This window comes from Dreissena polymorpha, chromosome 7 (assembly GCF_020536995.1).
Source record: "Dreissena polymorpha isolate Duluth1 chromosome 7, UMN_Dpol_1.0, whole genome shotgun sequence".
NCBI lineage: Eukaryota > Metazoa > Mollusca > Bivalvia > Myida > Dreissenidae > Dreissena > Dreissena polymorpha.
In genome coordinates this window covers 70,577,518-70,601,336 of record NC_068361.1, presented here as the reverse complement: position 1 = coordinate 70,601,336, position 23,819 = coordinate 70,577,518, and the positions used below count along the sequence as shown (strand labels likewise).

General features: G+C 36.8%; 2 protein-coding genes across 2 annotated transcripts; both read right to left on the bottom strand.

The window, feature by feature from the left end:
- Positions 1-443: 443 nt before the first annotated feature.
- LOC127839807 (procathepsin L-like) lies at positions 444-11,027 on the bottom strand. Its single transcript, XM_052368193.1, has 9 exons — positions 11,002-11,027; positions 10,387-10,562; positions 8,744-8,849; positions 7,155-7,292; positions 4,235-4,361; positions 3,412-3,512; positions 2,295-2,443; positions 1,879-1,995; positions 444-615 (listed from the first exon to the last, which is right to left on the bottom strand). The coding sequence occupies exons 1-9, from the start codon at positions 11,005-11,007 to the stop codon at positions 516-518; spliced, it is 1,020 nt and encodes a 339-aa protein (XP_052224153.1). The 5' UTR covers positions 11,008-11,027; the 3' UTR covers positions 444-515.
- Positions 11,028-18,798: 7,771 nt separating this feature from the next.
- On the bottom strand, positions 18,799-22,868 carry LOC127838675 (uncharacterized). The gene is made up of 2 exons (XM_052366544.1): positions 22,698-22,868; positions 18,799-21,603 (listed from the first exon to the last, which is right to left on the bottom strand). The coding sequence occupies exon 2, from the start codon at positions 21,601-21,603 to the stop codon at positions 19,312-19,314; it is 2,292 nt and encodes a 763-aa protein (XP_052222504.1). The 5' UTR covers positions 22,698-22,868; the 3' UTR covers positions 18,799-19,311.
- Between the last annotated feature and the right edge of the window lie 951 nt (positions 22,869-23,819).

Sequence of the window (23,819 nt, the reverse complement as noted above, 5' to 3'; positions counted from 1 at the left end):
CAAACTGCGCAGGGACGACACTTAACACACATGCGTTAAGCCCTGTTTTCACAGGTGTGGCTAATATTCTGTATCCACCAATCCCTGCTTCCCACCCCAAACCTCATTGTCCTCCCTGTTTGATTAATTGTCTTCTGTCAATTGGTAAAACACTTTTTGTTCAAACAATTTTAATCTAGTTTTGTCTTATTTTTGTGAAAATGTTTATTGAAATTGTACATTGATGAAATCAATTCAAGTTACTCCAACATATCTTATAGCCATAGTGTTTTTTTTATATTATCACTAAAATTGAGCTTTTTCCCAAAAGCTTTAAAAACGGACTATAGCTGACTATACATCATAAAAAAATGGCAATTGAGAAAAACGGACTACAGCTGAAATTACGTCATAAACAAATGACAGTTGAGAAAAACGGACTATAGCTGAGAGTACGTCATCAACAAATAACCGTTGACAAAAACCGACTATAGCTGACTGTAAAGCTTATAGTGTTTTGTAGCTGACTGGAGCGTTTAAACTGTCGGGTAGCTTGCGAACTTGCTCAGCCCGCAGGTGTCTCCCTTGTCCTTGGTCATGAAGATGTATCCCTTGTCACCCCACGTGGTTCCCCAACTGAAATGAACGTCATGTATACATATATATGAGCCTCGCTCCGACCAAACGGGGTTTAATGCATGTGCGTAAAATATCGTCCCAGATTAGACTATGCAGGCCGCACAGGATAATCAGGCACGAGACTTTCCACTTTTATTGTATTTTTCGTTGAAAGGAAAACTATTATTGCGGAGAATTAAGTTAAGGCGGTAAATGTCGTCCCTGATTAGCCTGTTTGGAATACAGAGGCTAATCTGGCACGACACTACGAATATACATTAAACCTCGTTTACTCAGAGGATCTACTTTATTCATATATGTATTCCGGTAACATCCACAAATCCGGATTTTAAGAATACGCACACAGATTTATCAACAATATCTTAGTCGCATACTCTCACAATGTTGTAGAAATATTAATATGTCGTAATGAATAATAAACACATTTGATCTATTACACTTGAATATTCCATGCAAACAAATGATTTGAGGTGATGAAAATTGAAATCAACTATGTGAAGTAATCAAGGATAGATTCAAAAACTATTTTTGCGGCCATTTTTCAGTTTAAAACCATCAAATATCATTTGCCAAGTTCTCGAGGTGTCTGAAAAAAGAATAATGCAGGAAAAGGCATAATCAGCAATAGAACTTAAATATCATTAATGTAAAGATGATTGTTATTAAAGTCACTATAACGCTCAAAATCAACGAAAATTTCGTTAAGTATTTCGTAAAATAAAGTTAACACCTTAACAATCAGTGTTCCTTATAGCAATAGCCAAAATTTCAACGCTAGATGTGGTATGATTACTTAGATTTGTGTTGATACAAAATGCTCGTTTTTATTTATTTGTGGCCACACTTAATACTTAACGTAATTTTCGTTGATTTTGAGCGTTATAGTGACTTTAATATAATGGTTACCGCATTATCAAAGTTACCATAACTTACATATAGGACGAACATTTAATGTATCGAGGCTATATGGATAAAATATAATCGAGCCGCGCTCTGTGAAAAGGGGGTTTAGTGCATGTGCGTAAAGTGTCTTCCCAGATTAGCCTGTGCAGTCCGAACAGGCTTATCAGGGACAACACGTTCCGCTTGTATGATAGTTTTCATTTAAATAAAGTATCTTCTTCGCAAAAATCCAGTTTAAGCGCAAAGTGTTGTCCTTGATTCCGGACTGAACAGGCTAATCTTGGACGACACTTTACGCACATCTATTAAACACCATTTTCTCAGAGAGCGACCAGATTCCTTTGTATCTGTACGTGCCTGTTTTTGATGATCCAGTAGTTTCCAGAGGTGCTTCCGTAACCAACAGAGACCATGGCGTGATTCGGATGGTTTCCGTTGCAGCGGGGATTGTAATAAATGCCGCTTCTATAATACCTGCAGACGAATATGCAATTTTGTTCGTTACTATTTCAATTATCAATTAATCAATTGAAAAAATACATATCAATTTTAAATATTAGATTCAACGGCAATAGGAAGATCATTTATCTGAGGCCATAGCATGATGGTTACAACCAATAGGAACAACACACAAAAACCGTTTACTTCATAATTGTCATGTAATGGTCATGAGCAAAGGTACCAATTGGTTGTTATCATTGTGTATGCCTTAAATTCCTTTCTTGACAAAAAAGGAGATAAGTGAAAGAACAAAATGCTTATAGCATGCTCACTGGAAGCCCCGATCGTTGCAGTCAGCGGCCACGGTGACTGGTCCTACCCTGGATAGGGAGCTGGCCTGGGAATGCTCGGACTTGCCCACATTCTGGTATCCGCTAATTGTCGCCCCGATGCAATCTTTCCTGTGTCTGCAACTGCTTTCCTACACAAGACGGATAGACAGACAGTCAGACAGTTTATTCAGACTTAAGTATATCGCCTTCATGCTTTCATATACACACATATACATGTACACACTATTTTCTGTCTCGTTAATATGTATAACCACATAACATAAAATAGTAATGTAAGAATACAAATACAAGTAAACGCAATCAATGGCTAGAACGCGTAAAACCGCTGTCTAAAATAATTCAAAGCAATCAAATATTGGATCCATGTATTGGGCAAAACAAAAAATGTGGAAAAAGGTATGTCTTTCTTGTATGGTAAAGGTAGGGGATTTTTCCACTTTACTATGCTCATTTCGTTGCATATCATTATCTATGACTATATAGATGACGTAGGAGTTTAGATGTGTTGCATATGCATTTGTATATGTGTTTGTTTGCAGTATTGTAATACAATTTATTAAAAAAAAAGTAATAATAATAATTAAATACTTCTACTACTACTACTACTACTACTACTACTACTACTACTACTACTACTACTACTACTACTACTACTACTACTACTACTACTACTACTACTACTACTACTACTACTACTACTACTACTACTACTACTACTACTACTACTACTACTACTACTACTACTACTACTACTACTACTACTACTACTACTACGACTACTACTACTACTACTACTACTACTACTACTACTACTACTACTACTACTACTACTACTACTACTACTACTACTACTACTACTACTACTACTACTACTACTACTACTTCTACTACTACTACTACTACTACTACTAGTACTACTACTACCACTACTACTACTACTACTACTACTACTACTACTACTACTACTACTACTACTACTACTACTACTACTACTACTACTACTACTACTTCTTCTACTACTACTACTACTACTACTAATAATAATAATAATAATAATAATAATAATAATAAGTAAAAAAAACAAACAAGCACGTACCCAGCCCGAATACGGATAGCACTGCTCATTATCAACTCCCTTGGCATCCCGGATGTAGTTAAAGGCGTTGTTCATCCAGCCCCCTTTACATTTCCAGTTTCCTGTCATGTTGACATACATATTTAAGTTAAAGCTTTATGTGCAGCAAGGGACATACTTTTGATAACAAAAAGTGAAAAAGGGAGAGAACTGTGAGAGTGGTATTGCATAAAGAGTGACATATATTGACGCGTTGTTACGCCATATATATACACCCTCACACTAAGTTGCCTAATATAACACGAATTGTTAATATCAAACTGCATATTTTTTTCCTCAATCATTCACCTTACTTTGTTAAAAAAATATTGAGCCTTCTCTTACATATTTCATTGTCACAAAAATCACATATTTATTAAAATGCCTTAAAATGTGTTGTTATTTGGAGCATGTGCATTTATCTATCATTGCTTTATTGTTGTCGTTTGTTTTTACGATGAGCTGTAAATGCTTAAATAAATCTGTTTTGTTCTGTTCTGTTCTGCTCCGTTCTGTTTTGTTCTGTTAACCACCTCACACTTAGTTGCCTTATATGATATTAACCTTGAAATGTTATGTTTATCATTGGCGGATCAACACTATCCGTATGTACGTTTTAAATTATTCAATAATTAAGAATAGTAATATGATCTAATATAAAGTAATTGAAGACACTTATATATTATTATGAAGAACACAATACAAATACTTCGCATATGACAGTCAATTACTTAACAGCATTTATTGACACACTTCAAAACATGCCAACATCAGTGAACTCCCTTTAAGCCCTACGTTACAGTACCGTATCTTTGGTCCGCGCAGTCCACGAGGTTCTGCTCGGACAGATCAGTTGTCCTCCCCTTGTTTTTTTTCGTAATCGCCTCCAGGGATCCGAGGGCGGAGAACGCCCAACACGAGCCGCACTGGCCCTGAAATGACGTCATCGTAGTCAATCGTGATGCATCGACTATCTCCGGAATCCTCCGCTAGATAGGTACTGATAGATACTGATTTATGCAATAAATCGGATGCTGATCCAGAGTGCATCGTGGTCTTGAAAGTACGACGTACAGATCGCATAGAAAACTGTATAATATGTACACGAAGAGCCACACGTGGTACACTGAAATGACGCCATCGTGGTCTTGAAAGTACAACATACAGATTCACCGATGTTTTGCCTTCTTTATAAAGTACCCGTGAAAGGTACTTTCACAATTGAAGAAAAACTACAAAAAATTCCCAAATTTCCGTCTAAAAACTGACCAAAAGGAAGGACAATCTCGTCAAGTTTGTTCAAATAGAGCAGTATCGGCAAGTGAACAAATACAATGAGCACTGATACTGAATATTTTAAGCCAAAATGCATGTAGATGAATATTTGAATTGGCTCGTTCAAATTGTACCAAGCAATTTAAAAGACCCATAATTGCTAAGATTTCACGACATGAATATTCCCAATTTTAAGTGTTTTTTTCGAGCTTTTTTTCCAATTGGTACGGTACAAATTGGGTAAAAAAATCGCTTAGATCCTATAAATAAAGGTAGAATATGTACACGATTTTTTTTTTGAAATAGAAACAAAGTGACAAGGACATACATATGAATGAAACAGCCAACTATATGTGATGTTGTCGAGTGTCCTTCTTCCGTTACTGTTCTTCGTCTTCCTTCTCAGTATTACTTCCTTCTCTATCTATGATATATCTAAATATATGAGCCTCGTTCTGTGGAAAGGGGATTTAATGCATATGCGTAAATTGTCGTCCCAGATTAGCCTGTGCAGTACGCACAGGCTAATCAGGGACAACACTTTCCGCTGTTATTGTATTTTCGTTTAAAGGAAGATCTCTTCTAGACGAAAATCTAGTTCATGTGGAAAGTGTCGTCCCTGATTAGCCTGTGCGGACTGCACAGGCTAATCTGGGACGACATTTTACGCAAATGCATTTAACCCCCTTTTCACACAGCGCGGCTCAAAGATATGTTTTATCACTTCGTGCACACTTCAATGTACAAACGCTGTACCACTCCCTTCCAATTTTAATTTATTTAACTGGTTACGTGTGCTAAATTCTTAAACGCACTAAGAACATATATGGAGAAGAATTCATATAACTTTTAAGTAACTTGTTTTCTTTTTCGTTATTGTATGCATGTGATTCACATCCCATGTTTAAACTATCTTAATTAATGATGTTTAAACCAAATGAATTAGGCTTTCACTTACAAAACAGAAACCAAAAACAATGTACTTGTATTAAATTGACAACAAGTTATGAAATTGCAAATTAGTATTCAATAAATGTTTATGTTATAAAAATGGCAAATTAGTAGTCAATACATGTTTATGTTATAAAAATGGCAAATTAGTAGTCAAAAAATGTTTATGTTATAAAAATGGCAAATTAGAACTCAATAAATGTTTATGTTATAAAAATTGCAAATAAGAAGTCAAGAAATGTTTATCTTATAAAAATGGCAAATAAGAAGTCAAGAAATATTTATGTTATAAAAATGGCAAATTAGTAGTCAAGAAATGTTTATGTTACAATCACGAGATAACCATTCTGAAATACAACGTGAGAGCCGGAAAAGACGGCACACTTATGAAATGACAAGATAACAGTCAGATCACACAATAGAATTGAGCCCCGCTCTGTGAAAAGGGGGTTTAACTCATTTGCAGTCCGCTCAAGCTAATCAGGAACGACACTTTTCGTCTAAACTGGATTTTTGCTAATAAGAGACGTTGTTTAAACAGAAAATACCACACAAGCGTAAAGTGCGGAACACACAGGCTAATCCGGGACGACACTATACGCACAAGCATTAAACCCCCTTTTCACAGAGCGAAGCTCAATTCCAGAATGACAACGAAGCAGACTATAAAAGGGAACCACTGAAGTTCAAATTTCATAAGTCAAAATATTCATTCCGAAATAAGCGGTAACATGTGTTTAATATATGCGAAATCGCTTTTATTATCTGGAAATAAATTTGATTTGCCTGTTTATTGTATTTTTTCTTTCAAACGTTTATCAGACATCTTAAAAAGTACATTTAATTTGAATTATTGTTTAACATTTGTAAACTTTGGGACTTTATAAATAAATTTTGTGCTTGCCTCTTCAAAATAATTTTTTTTCTATTTAAATAAAAGTGCATATCTGCAATTGAGTTTGTACATAATTATAAAAAAAACTTGGAAGTTCTCGATATGCCAAACAAAATACTTTTTTTCCATCACAGTAGAAATGACAACACAAAATTCGAAAAACAAACAAAGCATGCGTGTGTCTTAATAAAATATGTTGTTGCATTGCGTTTCTTGAATGCCATTTTATATAAGTGTACATTTAAACAATGCGGTTGGCATATTCGTAAGAACAAATTGATCAAAACGATATATGCTCCTTTTAAGTTACTTTTATGCATATATGGATTATAGCACATATAACAGGTTATTAGTTTAAACCTATTTATTTAAGCTCGATTGTATAAAACGCCTTAGGCTTATTGAAACGCTCTCGAGTCCGTTTCCAGGGTAGGTACGTTTCCAACCAGTACTTGGTGTCCTTGGGGGGGGGAGGACGCTCTCACACTGGGGATCGAACCCGTGACCTTCCGGTCGCTAAGCGGGAATCAAATCCATTACACCACTGCGAACATAATTAGGTGATTGAAATATACCGCTACATAGTGGGTCCTTTGTAAGATACCTGGCTTTTGACGGGTGTTACCACCCCCTTTTGTCTCCAATCGATTTCCAAATCGGCGTTAGGGTCGGGCTCTGTCAGAGCATCCGGGTAGACTTCCACTCCCTCCTCGGGCACGATGAGACCCCGGGGCATCGTCTTCTCGATGATTTGGTATTAGGGGCTTATAGAGAAAGAAATCAACAATCGTATACACACAACATATTTCAGTATTTCTGAATCAAATCAAATGATTTCTATGATCATTTATATACGTCTACAACTACACCATTTCAAAATGAGTTATGCTCTTCCGTTGCTAAGTGGGACTGTTCGACTCAACATCCTGAATGAAACCAGTTCATTAAAACACCACTATCAATTAGAAATAATATGAACCGCGCTCTGTGAAAATGGGGTCTAATGCACGCGCATAAAGTGTCGTCCCTGATCAGCCTGTGCAGTTCGCATAGGCTTATAAGGGATGACACTTTTCGCTGCTATGATAGTTTTCGTTTAAAGACAGTCTCTTCTTATTAAATATTCAGTTTAGGCGGAAAGTGTCGTCCCTGATTAACCTGTGCGAACTGCACAGGCTAATATGGGACGACGCTTAACGAACATTCATTAAACCCTCTTTTCTCAAAGGGCGAACCATATATTAACACTACATACTGGGAGCAGACAACATGTTTTCTAAGGCATTATAAACACACATATATTGTTTTAATTATATTAAACGAGTTCATGTTTTAAAGATATTTATGAGCCTTAGCGAGCTTACTTACACATTATATTAACCCTTTGCATGCTGGGAAATTTGTATTCTGCTAAAATGTCGTCTGCTGAATTTTTAAAATTAGCATTTTCTTTGATCTTTTTTAAAGAATACTATCAGAGTAGCAAACGTTCTGTGGCGTCTCATCTGGATCCAAACTGTTTGCAAAGGCCTTCAAAATCTAGTTCCAGCGCTCAAAGGGTTTACGGGTAAACGCGATAAAAAAAACAACAATAAATTGGCCACTTAAATTCAGATGTCAGATATTTTACGTGTACGTGCACCATACATAACCGGTTGAATTATGTTGATAATTTCACGGGTTAATTTGAATTCAGCAAGATAAAAATGCAACTAGACGTTCTTCCATATATGGCGTAATTTTACATGCTAATTCAGTAATTACCGTAAACCGACCAGCCAGGAGAGGTTAACACTGTCCGAAGTTTGGATGAGTAAACATACAACGGTTGTGTCGAAAACTGCTCCTCATAATGTAATGTTTAATTAAATGTTGACAACAATGTGAATAGGTATTACAAAATCGATACAAGCATATACTAGAACACTATGTAAAATAGTATAACATATTTATTACAATGTATATCCCACACAAATTCGCCGTGGCGTGCTGGATATGGTGTCCGCCTAGCGACCGGGAGATCACGGGTTCGATCCCCACTGTGGGAGCGTTCTCCCCGATAGACACTGAGTACTGGTGCTAGTCGTTTCGAGAACGTTTCAAATCAGCCTTATGATTTCAATACAATCGAGCTGATGTTAAAATATGTTTAAACTAATGAATAGCCCACTATACATATTTTTATCATCCTACCATGTCAGCGAACTGATTCTCTCCGACTGTGTACGACACCTCTCCCCTGTCATAGCGGAGGTTGTGGTCGCGAATGAACCGCAAAGTGTCCTCCCAGTACAGCCGTCTATTGAGGAACATATGAGCATCGCTCGGTTAAAAGGGGGTGTAATGCATGGTCGTAAAGTGTCGTCCCAGATGAGCCTGTGCAGTGAGGCACAGGCTAATCAGAGACGACACTTTCCGGCCTAACTGAATTTTCGTCAAGGAGAGACTTCCTTTAAACGAAAATACAATAAAAAGCGAAAAGTGTCGTCCCTGATTAGCTTGTGCGACTGCACAGGCTTATATATGACGACACTTTACGAACATGCATCTAACCCCCTTTCACAGAGCGATGCTCATATCAAACGTTGAAACTAAATTGACGAAACGTGTTATTACCAATATCTTAATTTTCATGAAATTTTATTTTTACACATTAAACTAAATAACGTTAGCGTGTTTGTTTTGAATAAATTTGAACAGCAAATTGGGAAAACTGGGCTTAACGCATGTGCGTAGCGAGTCGTACTTGCTTAGCTTGGCCTAGTCCACACAGGCAAACCGGGGACGACTCTTTCCGCTTTTATGGAGTTTTTCATTTAAAGGTCATATCTTCGAAACGAAAATCCAGACAAGGAGGAAAGTGTCGTTCCTGATTAGCCTGCCGGGTGCACATTCCGCACTGGCTAATCTGAACGGCACATTCCGCACATTCATATACCCGGTTTGCCCAGAGAACAGCTCAACACAGAAACTAAAGTGACAGAATGTGTGATGTCATATTTTACATTTTTACAGATTGAAATAGCGTGTTTCTTTTGAATTATGCACACATTGAAAAAAAGGTTATACAAAATATCAAATGGATACGTTCACATATTTACGCTTGACTATCCCTCCGTTTTTGTCTTTTTGTTTCAAACCAAATATGTATAACGACCAAAGTGCAAAATGTAACTATTATGATACTTGAAAAGTCTTACTTTAAATAAGAAGCTCTGTTGAGTGTTCCATTACAACGGCCAATTCTTAACATTGCAACGTGTTATTGAAATATATGGATTATTTAACAAAAAACTGGCCGACTTAACACACATGAAAAACTGCGATAGTATATCTACGGCTATAGAACGAAATACTTCGGACAAAAGCATGCGAATTAAAATAAAGCGTCAATTATTGTTTAAATATATACATAAAATGGATCGGTTCCATCGTTTGGGGCTGGAATAATACGTGGAATGTATGTTAAAGATAAACAGGAATGCGTGCTTGAGAGCTGTTTGCAAAACAGATATAAAAAATAAATAATAAAGCGCTCTTAGAAAATATATAATATGTCAGAAAATGGTTTGGTAAACAAAAGCTTTGAACTGTAAATTAAATAATAGGTTCTATTAAAACGATGAATGTCGCCGTGGCGTAGTGGATATGAAGTCCACCTAGCGACCGGGTGCTCACGAGTTGATCCCCACTGTGGGAGTCTTCTTAAGATCTCCCCCATAGACACCAAGTACTGGTTCTAGTCCCAGGAAATGGACTCGAGAACGTTTCAATAAGCCTTAGGCTTTCGATGCAATCGAAATAAATAAATAGGTTTATACTAAAACGATGTTTACCTGACCACCTCATCCTTAACGCCTTCGTATGTCTTGTTGTGCACCTTCTTGTATTCTATCCATTGCAAGTCCAGCTCGGCAGTCACATGACTCATGACGTCATCGGGAACTTCCCAATACATCATCGCACAAACGCCAGCCAGACATATCGAGGAGACGATAAAAACTTGTACCACCTACGTTACAGAAGGTATAGGTTTCACTTAAGATTGTATCATGCTTTAATATTGCAGTAGTTATTTTCTTTAGTTATTTTGATCTATATAACTGCATTATTATTAAACTCTTTTATATTTGAGTATATTTTCCATATCTTATTTGCAACTTGCTCATTAAATATGAGTATCGCTATGTGAAAAGGGATTTTAATGCATGTGCGTAAAGTGTCGTCCAATATTAGCCTGTGCAGTCCGCACAGACTAAACAGGGACGACACTTTTCGCCCAAACTGGATTTTTTGCTAATTAGAGACTGTTCTGTAAACGAAAAATATCATAAAATCGGAATGTATCGTCCCTGATTAGCCTGTGCGGACTGCACAGGCTAATCTGGTACGTCAATTTACGCACATGCACTAAATCCCCTTTTCACAGAGCGAGACTCACATGTACTTACGCTCATTTTGCACAACGATGGGTATCCAAAATACGGTGGTGATTGTTTTTTGTCTCCGAGTTTTATAAATCCACCAGATCCGGGTTTTTATCAACCGCAGCGCAAAGATTTGACAAATCGGCGTGGGTATTGGGTCTTTATCTCTTCAATTGAAACCCCAGCTTTCGATTAAGTTTAATCCAAAGAGTTTGTGCGTATGAAAGTTATTATCAATCATAGCAGTGAGCAAAGAGCTCATCGAACTAGCGATTGTTTTTTCCGGATTAGGTATCAATGATCGGCCACCTTCGAGGATATGACCGTCATAAGTGAGTTTGAGTGATTTGGTAACACTATTGTTTCCGTGATTGTTGGATTAAGAATAACTTTATGAACGGCCAATTGACGCAAGCAATTTAGTTTTCAAACAATGCAGCGTTTGTTTTAGAGAGTCCACAAGTTGCTTTTGAATTGAGTAAAAAAATATACGAGCCAGCTCTGAGAAAAGGGGGTTTTATGTGCGTAATATGTCATCCCAGATAAGCACGTGCAGTCCGCACAGGCTAATGAGAAACGACACTTTTTGCCTAAACTGGCGTTTTGCTAAGAAGAGACTTTTTTTAAACGAAAAATATCATAAACACAGAAAGTGTCGTCCCTGATTGGCCTGTTTGGACTACACAGGGTTATCTGGGACGACACTTTATGCGCATGCATTAAACCCCTTTTTCACAAAGCGCGACTCAATTACTTTATGAATAGCCAATTGATTCAGGCGATTTAGTATTGCAAAATACAGCGCTTGTTAAAAGTGTAATCAAGTTTCGTTTGAAATGAGTAAACAAAATATATGAGACGCGCTCTGAGAAAAGGGGGTTTAGGACGTGGGACAACACTTTACGCATATGCATTAAACCCCTTTATCACAGAGCGGTCCATATCCAATATTAATATACTGTGTAACATATAATGACTTTGTCCGGTTCTCCAGTGGGTTTTTTCAAACCATAATTATTTTATCTCACATGCGTAGTGTCTACTACATGTAACGTTAATTTCGTGTCCCTATAAATATTGCGTGTCACATCTAAGTTTCTTTAAATGTATCTAATTTATATATAAATAACGTATAATTAAAAAAAAACTTACACAATTGCAGCAAATCGTTCTAAAATGTGGCGTGTTCTGAGAAAACTTGGCAAAATGCTTGAACGTAAATTGTCATCTCAGATTAGCCTGTGCAGTCCGCACAGGCTAATCAGGGACGACCATTTCCGCTTTTATGGAATTTTTGGTTTAAATGATGTCTTTTCTTAGCGAAAATCCAGTTTAGGCGGAAAGTGTCGTCCCGGATTTACCTGTGCGGACTGCACAGGCTAATCTGGGATGACACTTTACGCACAAGCATTTTGCCCAGTTTTCTCAGAACACGCCACAAATGTGACGTAAGTTTGTTCTCTTCCACCGTGTATGCTTCAGCGGCGGTCTTAAATGCCATACAAAAAGGATGCGAGCGTGATATACACGTAGAAAGTTATATATGAGCTATATATATATCTGTGAAAAGGTGATTCAATGCATATGCGTAAAGTGTCGTCCCAGATTAGCCTGTGCAGTCCGCACAGGCTTATCAGGGACGACACTTTCCGTCTTAACTGGGTTTTTTCTAAAAAGAAACTTTCTATAAGCTAAAAATATCATAAAAGCGGAAGTATCGTCCATGCTTAGCCTGTGCGGACTGCACAGGCTAATCTGGGACGACTCTTTACACACATGCATTAAACCCCCTTTACACACAGCACGGCCCATAGTGTTGTTCCAAATAGGCACTAAAATCGTACCTGAAAACTTTTGCCCGGTCGGTCTCGTATTTCTTGTTGTGCACCGTTTTGTATATTCTAACCAATCAAGACCTCGCTCAGTGGTCACGTGACACATGACGTCTTCCGGGAGTTCCCAAATGTTCATGGCTATGCGACAGCCAAGAACGACATGGCGAGTGCGAGAATCATCTGAAACAATAACGTGAGTAGTGCAGTATTAAAGGGACTTGTTCACAGATTTTGCATGTTTTGGAGTGTGTCATTAAATGCTTTAAATTGATCATTTTGAACATAGGAACTAAAGAGCTCCAATATATATATTTAAAAAAAATACATCATTAAAAAAGTAATGCACACTGACACTTGGAGTAAAAGTCTAAACCTCTCGGCCATCCTTGCTGATATAGTGCGAATTGTATTTTATACTTTGTATAAGCAATCCTCGTAATGTCACAAAATATAACGAACACAACAGAACTCTCCAAATTATTCAATCGTTTCGCGTTTGTAACGTTTTTAAATCGTTAAAAATTGAATATAATGGATATTTTAGGGCATGGTAAATATTCAGTATACCGTTTCCTTGCAAAAAAACATAACTACACCGAACATTTGCAAATATGAAACCTTTTTTTTTCATAATTTTGTCAACTTACCAAAAACGTGAACAAGTCCCTATAATAAATACGATTGTCCTCCTGTTCACATATTTACATCTGTAAGAGTCATACATGGTCAATAAAAGACAAAAATGTTACCAATGTCGAAGACTATTTTTTAAGTTGGGAGTTTCACTTTAAAATAACTATTGTACAATTTAAATTGCAAACAACATAAAAATAAAACAAACGTAAGTCAGCGGAATACTTCTGCTATAGACAGTGAAATGTATAAACCCTTACACTACTAGTATACGCAAAGTGTCTTTTATAATGAAGCAAGAAAAACAATGTGAGTATATCAGCACACAAAGTCGATTTTTTTTATAGTTAAGATTAATGCAAATACGTGTCAACCCAAACTGCACGTGTTTGTTTAAACGTGATATTAATGCAATTTTGACAAACAAATCATTGTTTCTGAATGATGCAGCTTAATTTAGCACTAGTATTTCTTCAAGTACTATACTAAAGTGCACATATACAATCGTGTTAAAATTGGTCTAACTGGCTAAGATTTCATTGTTTTAGATTTGAGCCTCGCTCTGTGGAAAGGGAGTTTAATACATGTGCGCTTAGTTTCGGCACAAATGAGGGACAACACTTTCCGCTTTAATTGTATTTTTGTTAAAAGTAAGACTTTTCTTGACGGAAATCCAATTTACGCGCATGCATAAAACCCCCTTTTCACAGAGCGCGGTCCATTTGTATGTCCGATGAGTGATGCTTGTTTTTAACATTCTGGTTATCGCATCGTACATTAGTTCACACTCAACGGATCTCAAGACTGTTGGTATTTCTCGTACATTAGTTCACACTCAACGGATCTCAAGACTGTTAGTATTTCTCGTACATTAGTTCACACTCAACGGATCTCAAGACTGTTGGTACTTCTCGTACATTGGTTCACACTCAACGGATCTCAAGACTGTTGGTATTTCTCGTACATTAGTTCACACTCAACGGATCGCAAGACTGTTGGTATTTATCGTACATTAGTTCACACTCAACGGATCTCAAGACTGTTGGTATTTCTCGTACATTAGTTCACACTCAACGGATCTCAAGACTGTTGGTATTTCTCGTACATTAGTTCACACGCAACGGATCTCAAGACTATTTCTCGTAAAAACAAATATTTACCTTACATTTGAGCCTCGCTCTGAAGACAGTGTTAAATACATGTGCGTAAAGTGTCGTCCCAGATTAGCCTATGCAGTCCGCACAGGCAAATCAGGCACGAAACTGTCCGCATCAACTGGATTTTTGTCAAGAAGAGTCTCCCTTTAAACGAAAAATACAATAAACATAAAAGTGTCGTTCCTGATTAGCCTGTGCGGACTACATAGGCTTATCTGGGACAACACTTTATGCACATGCAGTAACCCCCTTTTCACAGAGCGATGCTTATTTTTTATTTAAAAACGCAATTAGTGTACTTTTGAACAGCAATCATATTTGTAAATGAACATGACGACATCAAATGTTGGCCTTCACATGCTCTTTGTTCTCCATTAAAGATTCACTGCGAGATAAACAAATGCGCGCAATTTGACGAACCCGGATACGTCCAATTGTGCATGTATAGCTTAGAGATAGGTTTCAGCCGTGCTCTGATTAAAGGGGGTTTAATGCAAATGCGTAAAGTGTCGTTCCCGATTAGCCAGTGCAGTCCGCACAAGCTAATCACGGACGTCACTTTTTGCTTTTATTGTATTTTTCGTTTGAAAGAAGACTCTTCTTGACGAAATTCCAGTTAAGGTGGAAAGTGTCGTCCCTGATAAGCCTGTGCGGACTGCACAGGCTAATCTGGGACGACACTTTACGCACATGCATTAAACCCCCTTTTCTCAGAGAACGACTGTTTCATATTGTATCAACCACATATCCTCTTCAGTGAGTACCGCTTTTCCACTTTGCAGCCCGCAAAGTGACCTTGTCGATTTCCGCAAGCTATTTATCAGCAGCTCTGCCGCTCTATATCCGCCTTACGAAAGCTCATTCTAATTACAACTTACGATGGTGAAGCGGTTCAGTACCCACTCCGTTGTTTATAGCCTTACGGATGCTCCTTCTTATTGCAACTCACGGTGGTGAGGCGGTTCAGTACCCTCTCCGTTGTTTATAGCCTTACGGATGCTACTTCTTATTGCAACTCACGGTGGTGAGGCGGTTCAGTACCCTCTCCGTTGTTTATAGCCTCCGTTATATGAGGATATATTGACGACCGTTGTTTGAAAATCTACGTCGCACGTAACATTAGCATAATGATTCAGCTATATAACAACGTGTTTGTTATGTGTTGAAATTCTTGTTTTTTACTGGAGATTTTAAGTTCAAATGTTTAAATTTATAAATATAAAGCATTTAAAGCATTTAATGACAAGCTTCAATACATGCCAAATATGTTGGACAGCCCCTTTATGTCCAGAATAAACACTCACCCTTAAAATAAATTCCTCAAGGATACATTGGCAATAATTATATCGAAAATATTAAGTAGATTAATAATTTTGGGCGAACGGAGATGCGAAAATATTAAGTAGATAAACAATTTGTGGCGAGCGGAGAGGATACCGGTTTTACTTATGTGAGGTTAAATGCCCTTAAATTTCCTCAAACGCTCCCTAAACTAGCCCATTATAAAATAAAATATATATATATAATCGGTAACACACATATAGATAGGATATGCTTTGTTTACTCAATAATGTACCGATGTTTAAATGCATTTTAGAACAACAAAACAGTCTTGACCTAATATTTGACGGAGAATTACTGAATCGCTTTAACACCGAGCAACTGTTCGCAAGTTTACACTGTCCGTGAAGTATGTACTCTAACATGAATCCGATGTGTTCGTTTGTTCGATGAGTTTAATGTGTTATTAAAGGGGTATATTCACAGATGGCAACCAGAAACTACCCCAATCTTTTGATATAGATTGAAAAGTTAAGAAACAGTGATGTATGCATATAACACTACGGCCATTGAAATATAATGCATATATCGTTCTACTAATCATAAACTCATAATTTGACAATAATTTAATCACTAAGCTCTTGGTACACTCAGCGATGTAATATAAGATGAATTTATTGAATCCCAGTTAATAACTTTCAAAATGTACAACTTAACTCTACTAAATTGCGAGTGTTAAAAGGAACTTGTTGTCAGATAATTGCATGTTTTAAAGTCATTGAATGCTTTAAATTGATAAATGTAAACACCTAAACTTAGGAGCTTCTGTATAAAACAAAAATAGAATTGAAGAAAGACAGAAAAAAGTAAGCCACCCATGGGTTCCAACCACTGACTCATGGAGTAAAAGTCTACAATCCTCGTAATGTCACAAAATATAACGATAACAGAACTTTCCGCATTATTCAATCGTCTCGCGTGTGTAGCGCTTTATAATTTCAGGTTTGAAATCGTCATACGATGCATATAATGGATATTTTACAGCAGGGTAAATGTTAAGTATTACTGTTTACTTGCAAAAAACTACATCGAAAACTTGCAAATCTGAAACAATTATTTTCAATTTTGTCAATTTATCAAAACGTGAACAAGTTCCTTTAAGGCCTTGACCTTTGGCGTGGAGACCATAGGCTACGATCCCTGATATGGTCCAGATAAACATTCTGACCGAGTTAACCTGACGTATAGACAACTCGACTTCCTCTTGCTGATATGTATCTTTTCCGTCGGATATATATTTCATTTAGTTATTGAAATCTGTATTCATACTTTTAATGTTCTGTGTAACTTCTAACTCTCAATGAACATAAAACGTGCATTAATGTATGACAGTAAAAAAGTGTGGACTTTCGAAAGAAATGGAGTGTATTTTTGTTGTAAGAATTATATATACATATTTAAGGTATCAACAGTTAGATTATACATTAACCTTCGTTAATTAAAAAGAAAATGGTTATGTTAAACTTTGAATGTGTAAAACACGACTCATATGTGGCGTGTTCTGACAAAACTGGGCAAAATGCATGTGCGTAAATTGTCATCCCAGATTAGCCTGTGCAGTCCGCACAGGCTAATCAGGGACGACAATTTCCGCTTTTATGGAAGTTTTGGTTTAAATGATGTCTCTTCTTAGCGAAAATCCAGTTTAGGCGGAAAGTGTCGTCCCTGATTAGCCTGTGCGGACTGCACAGGATAATCTGGGATGGCACTTTACGCACAAGATTTTGCCCAGTTTTCTCAGAACACGACTCAATTATGACAGCTACTTTAAATAATTCATATTTTGGTATATATGAACATGTTGATCAATGTGATCTCAGTGAATGCATGCCAATTTTCTAGTTAAATCTTGTATCTTGAACTGTCAGAACTAAAGTCGTCACATCTGATCATTTGGTTTATCGTTACATTACAATACATTTACATCACCATAATAATAATAATAATAATCAGGGACGAATCCAAGATTTCTGGTGATGGGGGGGGGTCGGGATATTGAAAGATTTGCTGGTTGATGCAGAGCAAAGTCCTGCTAGGGGGTCCAGCTCCACGATTTTAGTGATTTTGAAGGATTTGACAACCACTTCTCGAGCATGTCACACCTTATGTACTTTCATCAAAGTACCATCTTATAATGCCAAAAAAAGTGCATAGTTTATACTAATACGGATGGATATAGCGTTTTGGCGTTGGCGCATTTATCTGTGTTGACATAAAACGCAGCGAAAAGAGAATCAATGTGAAAAAAGAGGGATACATCAGAATCTCAAAGTTCGACTTGAAAAACCGGGAGACAGAGAGTCTAAAGCTAAAACATTTAGCGATTGTCTGTGATTAGTGAGAAATGTTGTGTACGAAAAGGAAGAAAAATGAGTTTAAATAGGAGGTTTAGATCTAGTTAAGTGTGAAACATCAAATGAATTGACTTTACTTTGGCGATTTTGGCGTCCGCCTCCCCCCGCCTATGATGATGATGATAATAATAATAATAATAATAATAAAAATAATAATAATAATAATAATAATTATAAAAATAATAATAACAAAAATAAAAATAATAAAACAATAATAATAATAATAATAATAATACCAATCTATATTAGTTTATGTTGTGACTTATTGATTGTTCAATTTGTATAAATTATATTTTCAATTTAATGATAAAATATTATAATTCAAATATTCATATACATAATAAACCGATCCTACCGAGATTTCAAGAGAAATTGTATCAAGTCGAATCTGTGAACACATCGCCTTAACAAGGAACACAGTGGACGCTCACCGTGAACAACGAGCATATAAAGCATGCACAAGAAAGAAACATGGATGTTAAACAAATAGACAACCTTTTATTAGCGCACATATTGGACAAGCCTTCACCAAATACAGCATAAACATTCAGTTATCGGGAACAAAATGGTCTCTTGTCACAATTTGATAACCTTGTAAATTTAAACAGAATTGCATGAGTCGAAATATAAAATTTTAGCCTTGTATAATAATCATCATCATCAAAATAATATATATGAATTATAGTAATAATCAAAATAGCAGTAGTATTTCAACAGTAGCAAGTGCGGTAAATCGAACTGATATTTATATGGCTTCGTGCATAAAATATGCAAATCTACTCCCGCATAAAAAAAATCAAAAGCTGAATGAAATGAATCATCATCTTCTTATGCTATTACGAATGTTTACTACACCTCGTTAAGCAAGGAATAGAATCATACAGCAGTCACCATATTGGATCATACTTTTACAACCAAAGTGAAAATAACAGCAATAATTGTAGTAACTAAGAAAGCGATGTGTTGCAATATTAATTACCTTCAGTGTTAAGTCTTGTTTGAGTCACATACCTATTACACGAGAGAAGTCGACAGACTTTGAAAAACTGTCCACAGAAGCCGAATTGTATGCAGGATCGCCGCATTTCTTTGGGGTATCATTTGTAGAGATGTTTTGTAAGTCGTCCACGCCGATTCAAACTTCTGCTCCATTTCGAGGCAGTGCCCTAGCATGTTTAAAGATGTATCAAAATGGGATAAGAAGATATCTCCCGCAAACGAGATGAATCTTGCGGGTTTGCTGATGCTAGTGAATATCAATAATTTCATCAACGCTTCTGACTGTTTAGGTTCTTGGCGGAGTTCTTTGTATGTAAGGTACTGAAGATAGTAGAGATAAGGTTCGATTTGCACGCAAATGCAGTCGTCCCTTCTACTATCTGGCAACATAAAATCAGATGAAGCGAAGCTGCCGAAACGCCCTCGGTACATTTCACACCTCAAGAACTCAGGAACACACATCGCCTCTGCTTGTCCAAATATCACAAAGACAGACAAGGCTTGTTTATAAGACTTTTCACATGACTGATTTGCGATCTCCAATGCTAATGACTCCGATGGAGAAACGCACAACTTGTACATGAGATTGATTTTTTTATCTGCGTCAATCTGTTTTTCTATCAACTCAAAATATTTATAAGCTTCATAATATTCTCCATTGCAGAAAAGGAAGGAAGCGTATCGCATGTAGTTGCCAATGATATTAGACTCAATAGATTTTAAAAACATTTGTCTCGCTTTATTGATGCCATCGTGATTATATTCACATCCTTCTGCCGTCTGTTTTAAATACGCCGACGCCCCCATCCCAGCCAGAGTTGACAAGAACGCACGCAATGCATAGTCATATTTTCTGTCTTTTCCGAACGGGACACTAAAATTTGTTTCAACGTGTGAATATTCATTTTCAAAAAAACCTTTCCTGTGATTATCGGGTATTTTTAAAAGTTTATTTAAATCAAACGTATTCGTCATTACAAGAAAAAAATGCAAAACATACTTTAATAGTGCTGAACCATTCATACAATATCCGCTGCTTTCATTTTTTCTTGTAATGCGCTCATTAAGCGTCTGTCCAATGTTGTCCATTTGAATACCTTCGATCTTTGTCCGCAGTGAATTCATAATATATGTAAGTTTATCCACCAATTTTGGAAACTCGTGTCTTTCAATTTTCCCATCAAAAAGGTTAACGTTTGCTATGGTAAAATGTGGACAATTGCGGCGTGTTAAGAAGCGTCTCAAAGTTGAAAGAATGCACTTGACACAATTGATAAGATTGTTCTCCATCCACACATCAGGCCTGGTGGTCTCGATCGCAAAGAAGAAGGCTGTTTTGAAATGAAACGTACTCAGCCTGTCTCGATATTCTGGCATAAACGACTCCTTTCTTATCATCTTTGTCAGAACATATGCTTTCAGATGTATTGTAGCTAAACTGAACATTAATAGCCTCTCTGTTAGATTTGTGGAAATTCGCCATTGAAAATCAAAATAATCGTACGTACAAATGTTCGTACTTTTGGTCGGTCCCTGTGGAACTATAAAGACGCCATACTTCTTGGCTTTTTTCAACGTCTTCTCCGAAGGCCAGTGACCGGGGCGTGGTCTTTCGAAAACGAACTTGCATTGCTTAGGAAGACTTTCACAGTAAAATGCGAAAACATAGTCTGTGAGCCCTATAGTTTCTGCAGGCCCGTGTCGTTTTGATTGCCTAAGTATTTCTGGACATAAATTTGCCCAAACGAAAATAAATGCATGTGGAATAAGTCCGTTAGTTGTTGTCCTATCGCTTTGAAAAAAATCAACGATATCAATAGGATCCCGATTAGAATCCAATTGTTTAAAACGCCATGCTTGTATTGATGGTTCACTCATTGTTAAAACACAATTCTGTGAAGAATAACATATTGTGCTCACCTTTATTACGATTTGGTGAGCATGCGGCTGAATTTGCGGATTTTCTGAATCAAGAAACAAACGAAACGTATCAAAACGTTGTAAGACGTCTGTGTCGGACATCATTGCAAGTGTTGTAGTGCCCTCTATTTGACTTCCGAAAACAAAATTTCGTCTGTCACGCCCATATGCTTTTTGTGTCAGTGTCATTTCACGTTCATAAGAGAACATTATTTTCCGTCTAAACTGTATTAAGTGTTTATTAACGGCAATATCATCCAGAAGTCGTGAAAGTGTCTCTGAAAATTCTTTATCATCTGTCGAATTGCTTTCCACAGCTTTGTCTGCTTTCCACGCATTCCTCTGTTTCCTCGTTGTGTGTTTCTGTTTGTTGTTCCATCGAGCCATCTGCAAAGAGAACAAATTACAATATTGTACGCTTTTCTTTTTAATGGATGGTGTTAAACTTGACCTTTGCGGAACACATAAGATAAATTTTTAACATTTAATAAGGCATTCAAATTCTTATAGTTTATTAACTAGCATAATATTCATAATTCATAATGAATGCATATGTAAACAGTAGAAAACAGTCAGTGCTTTGGTTTTCGTCCTTAAAAATCAAATAATTAAAAATATTATAAACTCTAACTTCCTTCTGAAGTCAAAAAATATTTGATGAAAAAGCATACACATACAATATTTACTATAATTTTATTATAGTTTTAAGTGATCGTCCTTGACCTCGTATGCAAATCGAAGCAATTATGACATGACAATAATCGATATTCAAAATGATCAATGAATCATATCAACACAATCTCAATAGTTTGGCATTGAACCCTTTTAGCCTCATAAACACTGAAAATCAACGAATATTTCGTAAAATATTTCGTAAAATAAGGTTAACCCATAAAAAATAGCTGTTTCGTATAGCAATAGCCAAAATGTCAACGCCAGATGTGGTCTTGTAACACATATTTAACAAAATACAAAATGCTCGTTTTGATTTTTTGTGGCATAAACATATTCCATTTTAATTTCCCGTTCCGATATCTATTTATACGACACACAAACACTAACATGGTACATGAACATGTGTTGAATATATTGTCCCCCAAAAAAAAAATATTTAACGAACTATTTTACGAAATATTCCTTGAGTTTGAGTGTTAATGGGGTTTTAAACCATGAAACACGGGAAAACAACTTACAAAGTATTTGTTACTCTTGAAACGACCCCGCTCTTGCTCTCAAGAACGCTGTGTGTGCATTGTGTCTGATATAACATGTAATGTAATTTGATAGTGAAGGGGAGATAATTTCACCAGCATTCTGACAACCCAGGTAACCAGGTTTAACAAAAACCAATAAGATAATTATACAATTTATACTGTATAACAATGGCTATTCGCCTGAATCTAACAGCTAAGGAACAAACACGAAATAAATCCAAATTTCGTACATTAAAAACACACAGAATTTACAATACAACTACATACCTGAACGTTGCCTGTTGCTAAATATGAACCTTTAATAAGTTAAAGGATTAAAAATTGACAAGATGTCATCCGCTTCAAAGTAACACAACTACAACTAACTTTCCCTGAATAAAGGTTCACCACTATCACCGAAACAGCAGAAGATCATTTCAACGAAATAGCTGATGTACCCGGAAGTTCAAAAACAAAAGTGAAGCTGCCGGAAAGTTTACTTTGCTATTTATAGCGCGCAAAAAAACCTACCGTGCTATTTTTATTGTTTGGAAACCGTACTATCAGTTTCGTTCTTATTTTACTGGCACTGCTTAGTCGCCTATGCGAATATACTCGTTTTCAAGAACACTTGGAGTCGTGAGATAGAGAAAAAGCAGGAGCATTAGTCAGAAAAATAAATCCTATCATCTCGGGGGCCGGTTAAATGAAAAACTACAAAACCCGACTGTAAACGCGCGACTGTGTGGACGACGGTTTGGCCAGTCATTTTGCACGGGTCTTGGGTGCCTACAAAGCGTCAAGCGACAAGCAGTCAAGCGGCGAGCAGTCAAATGACGAACAGTCGTGGTGTGAGGGGTGGACTGCGGTCGCTCGACAGTATGTCGAACAACTCGTGGTCGACTGACGATCATCGCTCTCCATTAAACCCGGTAATCGTCGCACGACGATTATTCGCTGGTATAACCATACTCATCCGACCATTGTCGCTCTCATTAAACCGGCCCATGCAGGGTGCAGGCAAAATACATCAATTTGCTTTCAAAAACTCCACCATGCCACAAATTATAAAGGTCCTCACGTTTCCAAATGAGTTGTGATTGTATGTTTCTGTGTTTTGTGGATGCATTAATCTTCGCTGAATCGCACTACATTGCCCGATTTTTAAAATAATGCGAAATATATTGAAAAAAAAAACAACATAAAACCTACTCATCGTCAAGAATTATCCGTGAAAATTCAAAACATCCGGTTCTTAGCGCCCCCTCGAAAGAAGCATTGGCTCATTTATTAATGCATTGTAAAAAAAGGTGGCGCCCTTGATTACCGGCCGTGTTGAAATGCTGATTTCGGCACACCAGCCAATTTCCGAAGCTCACATCTCCAAAGATGTTTAACCGATTTGCAAAA

Excerpts from the sequence above, each read along its gene's own strand:
- LOC127839807 (XM_052368193.1), bottom strand. Across the intron at positions 4,362-7,154 it reads TAACACCCGTCAAAAGCCAG|GGCCAGTGCGGCTCGTGTTG; the intron begins GTATCTTACAAA and ends ACGTCATTTCAG. Across the intron at positions 2,444-3,411 it reads GCTATCCGTATTCGGGCTGG|GAAAGCAGTTGCAGACACAG; the intron begins GTACGTGCTTGT and ends CGTCTTGTGTAG.
- LOC127838675 (XM_052366544.1), bottom strand. The coding sequence starts at position 21,603 with ATGGCTCGATGGAACAACAAACAGAAACACACAACGAGGAAACAGAGG.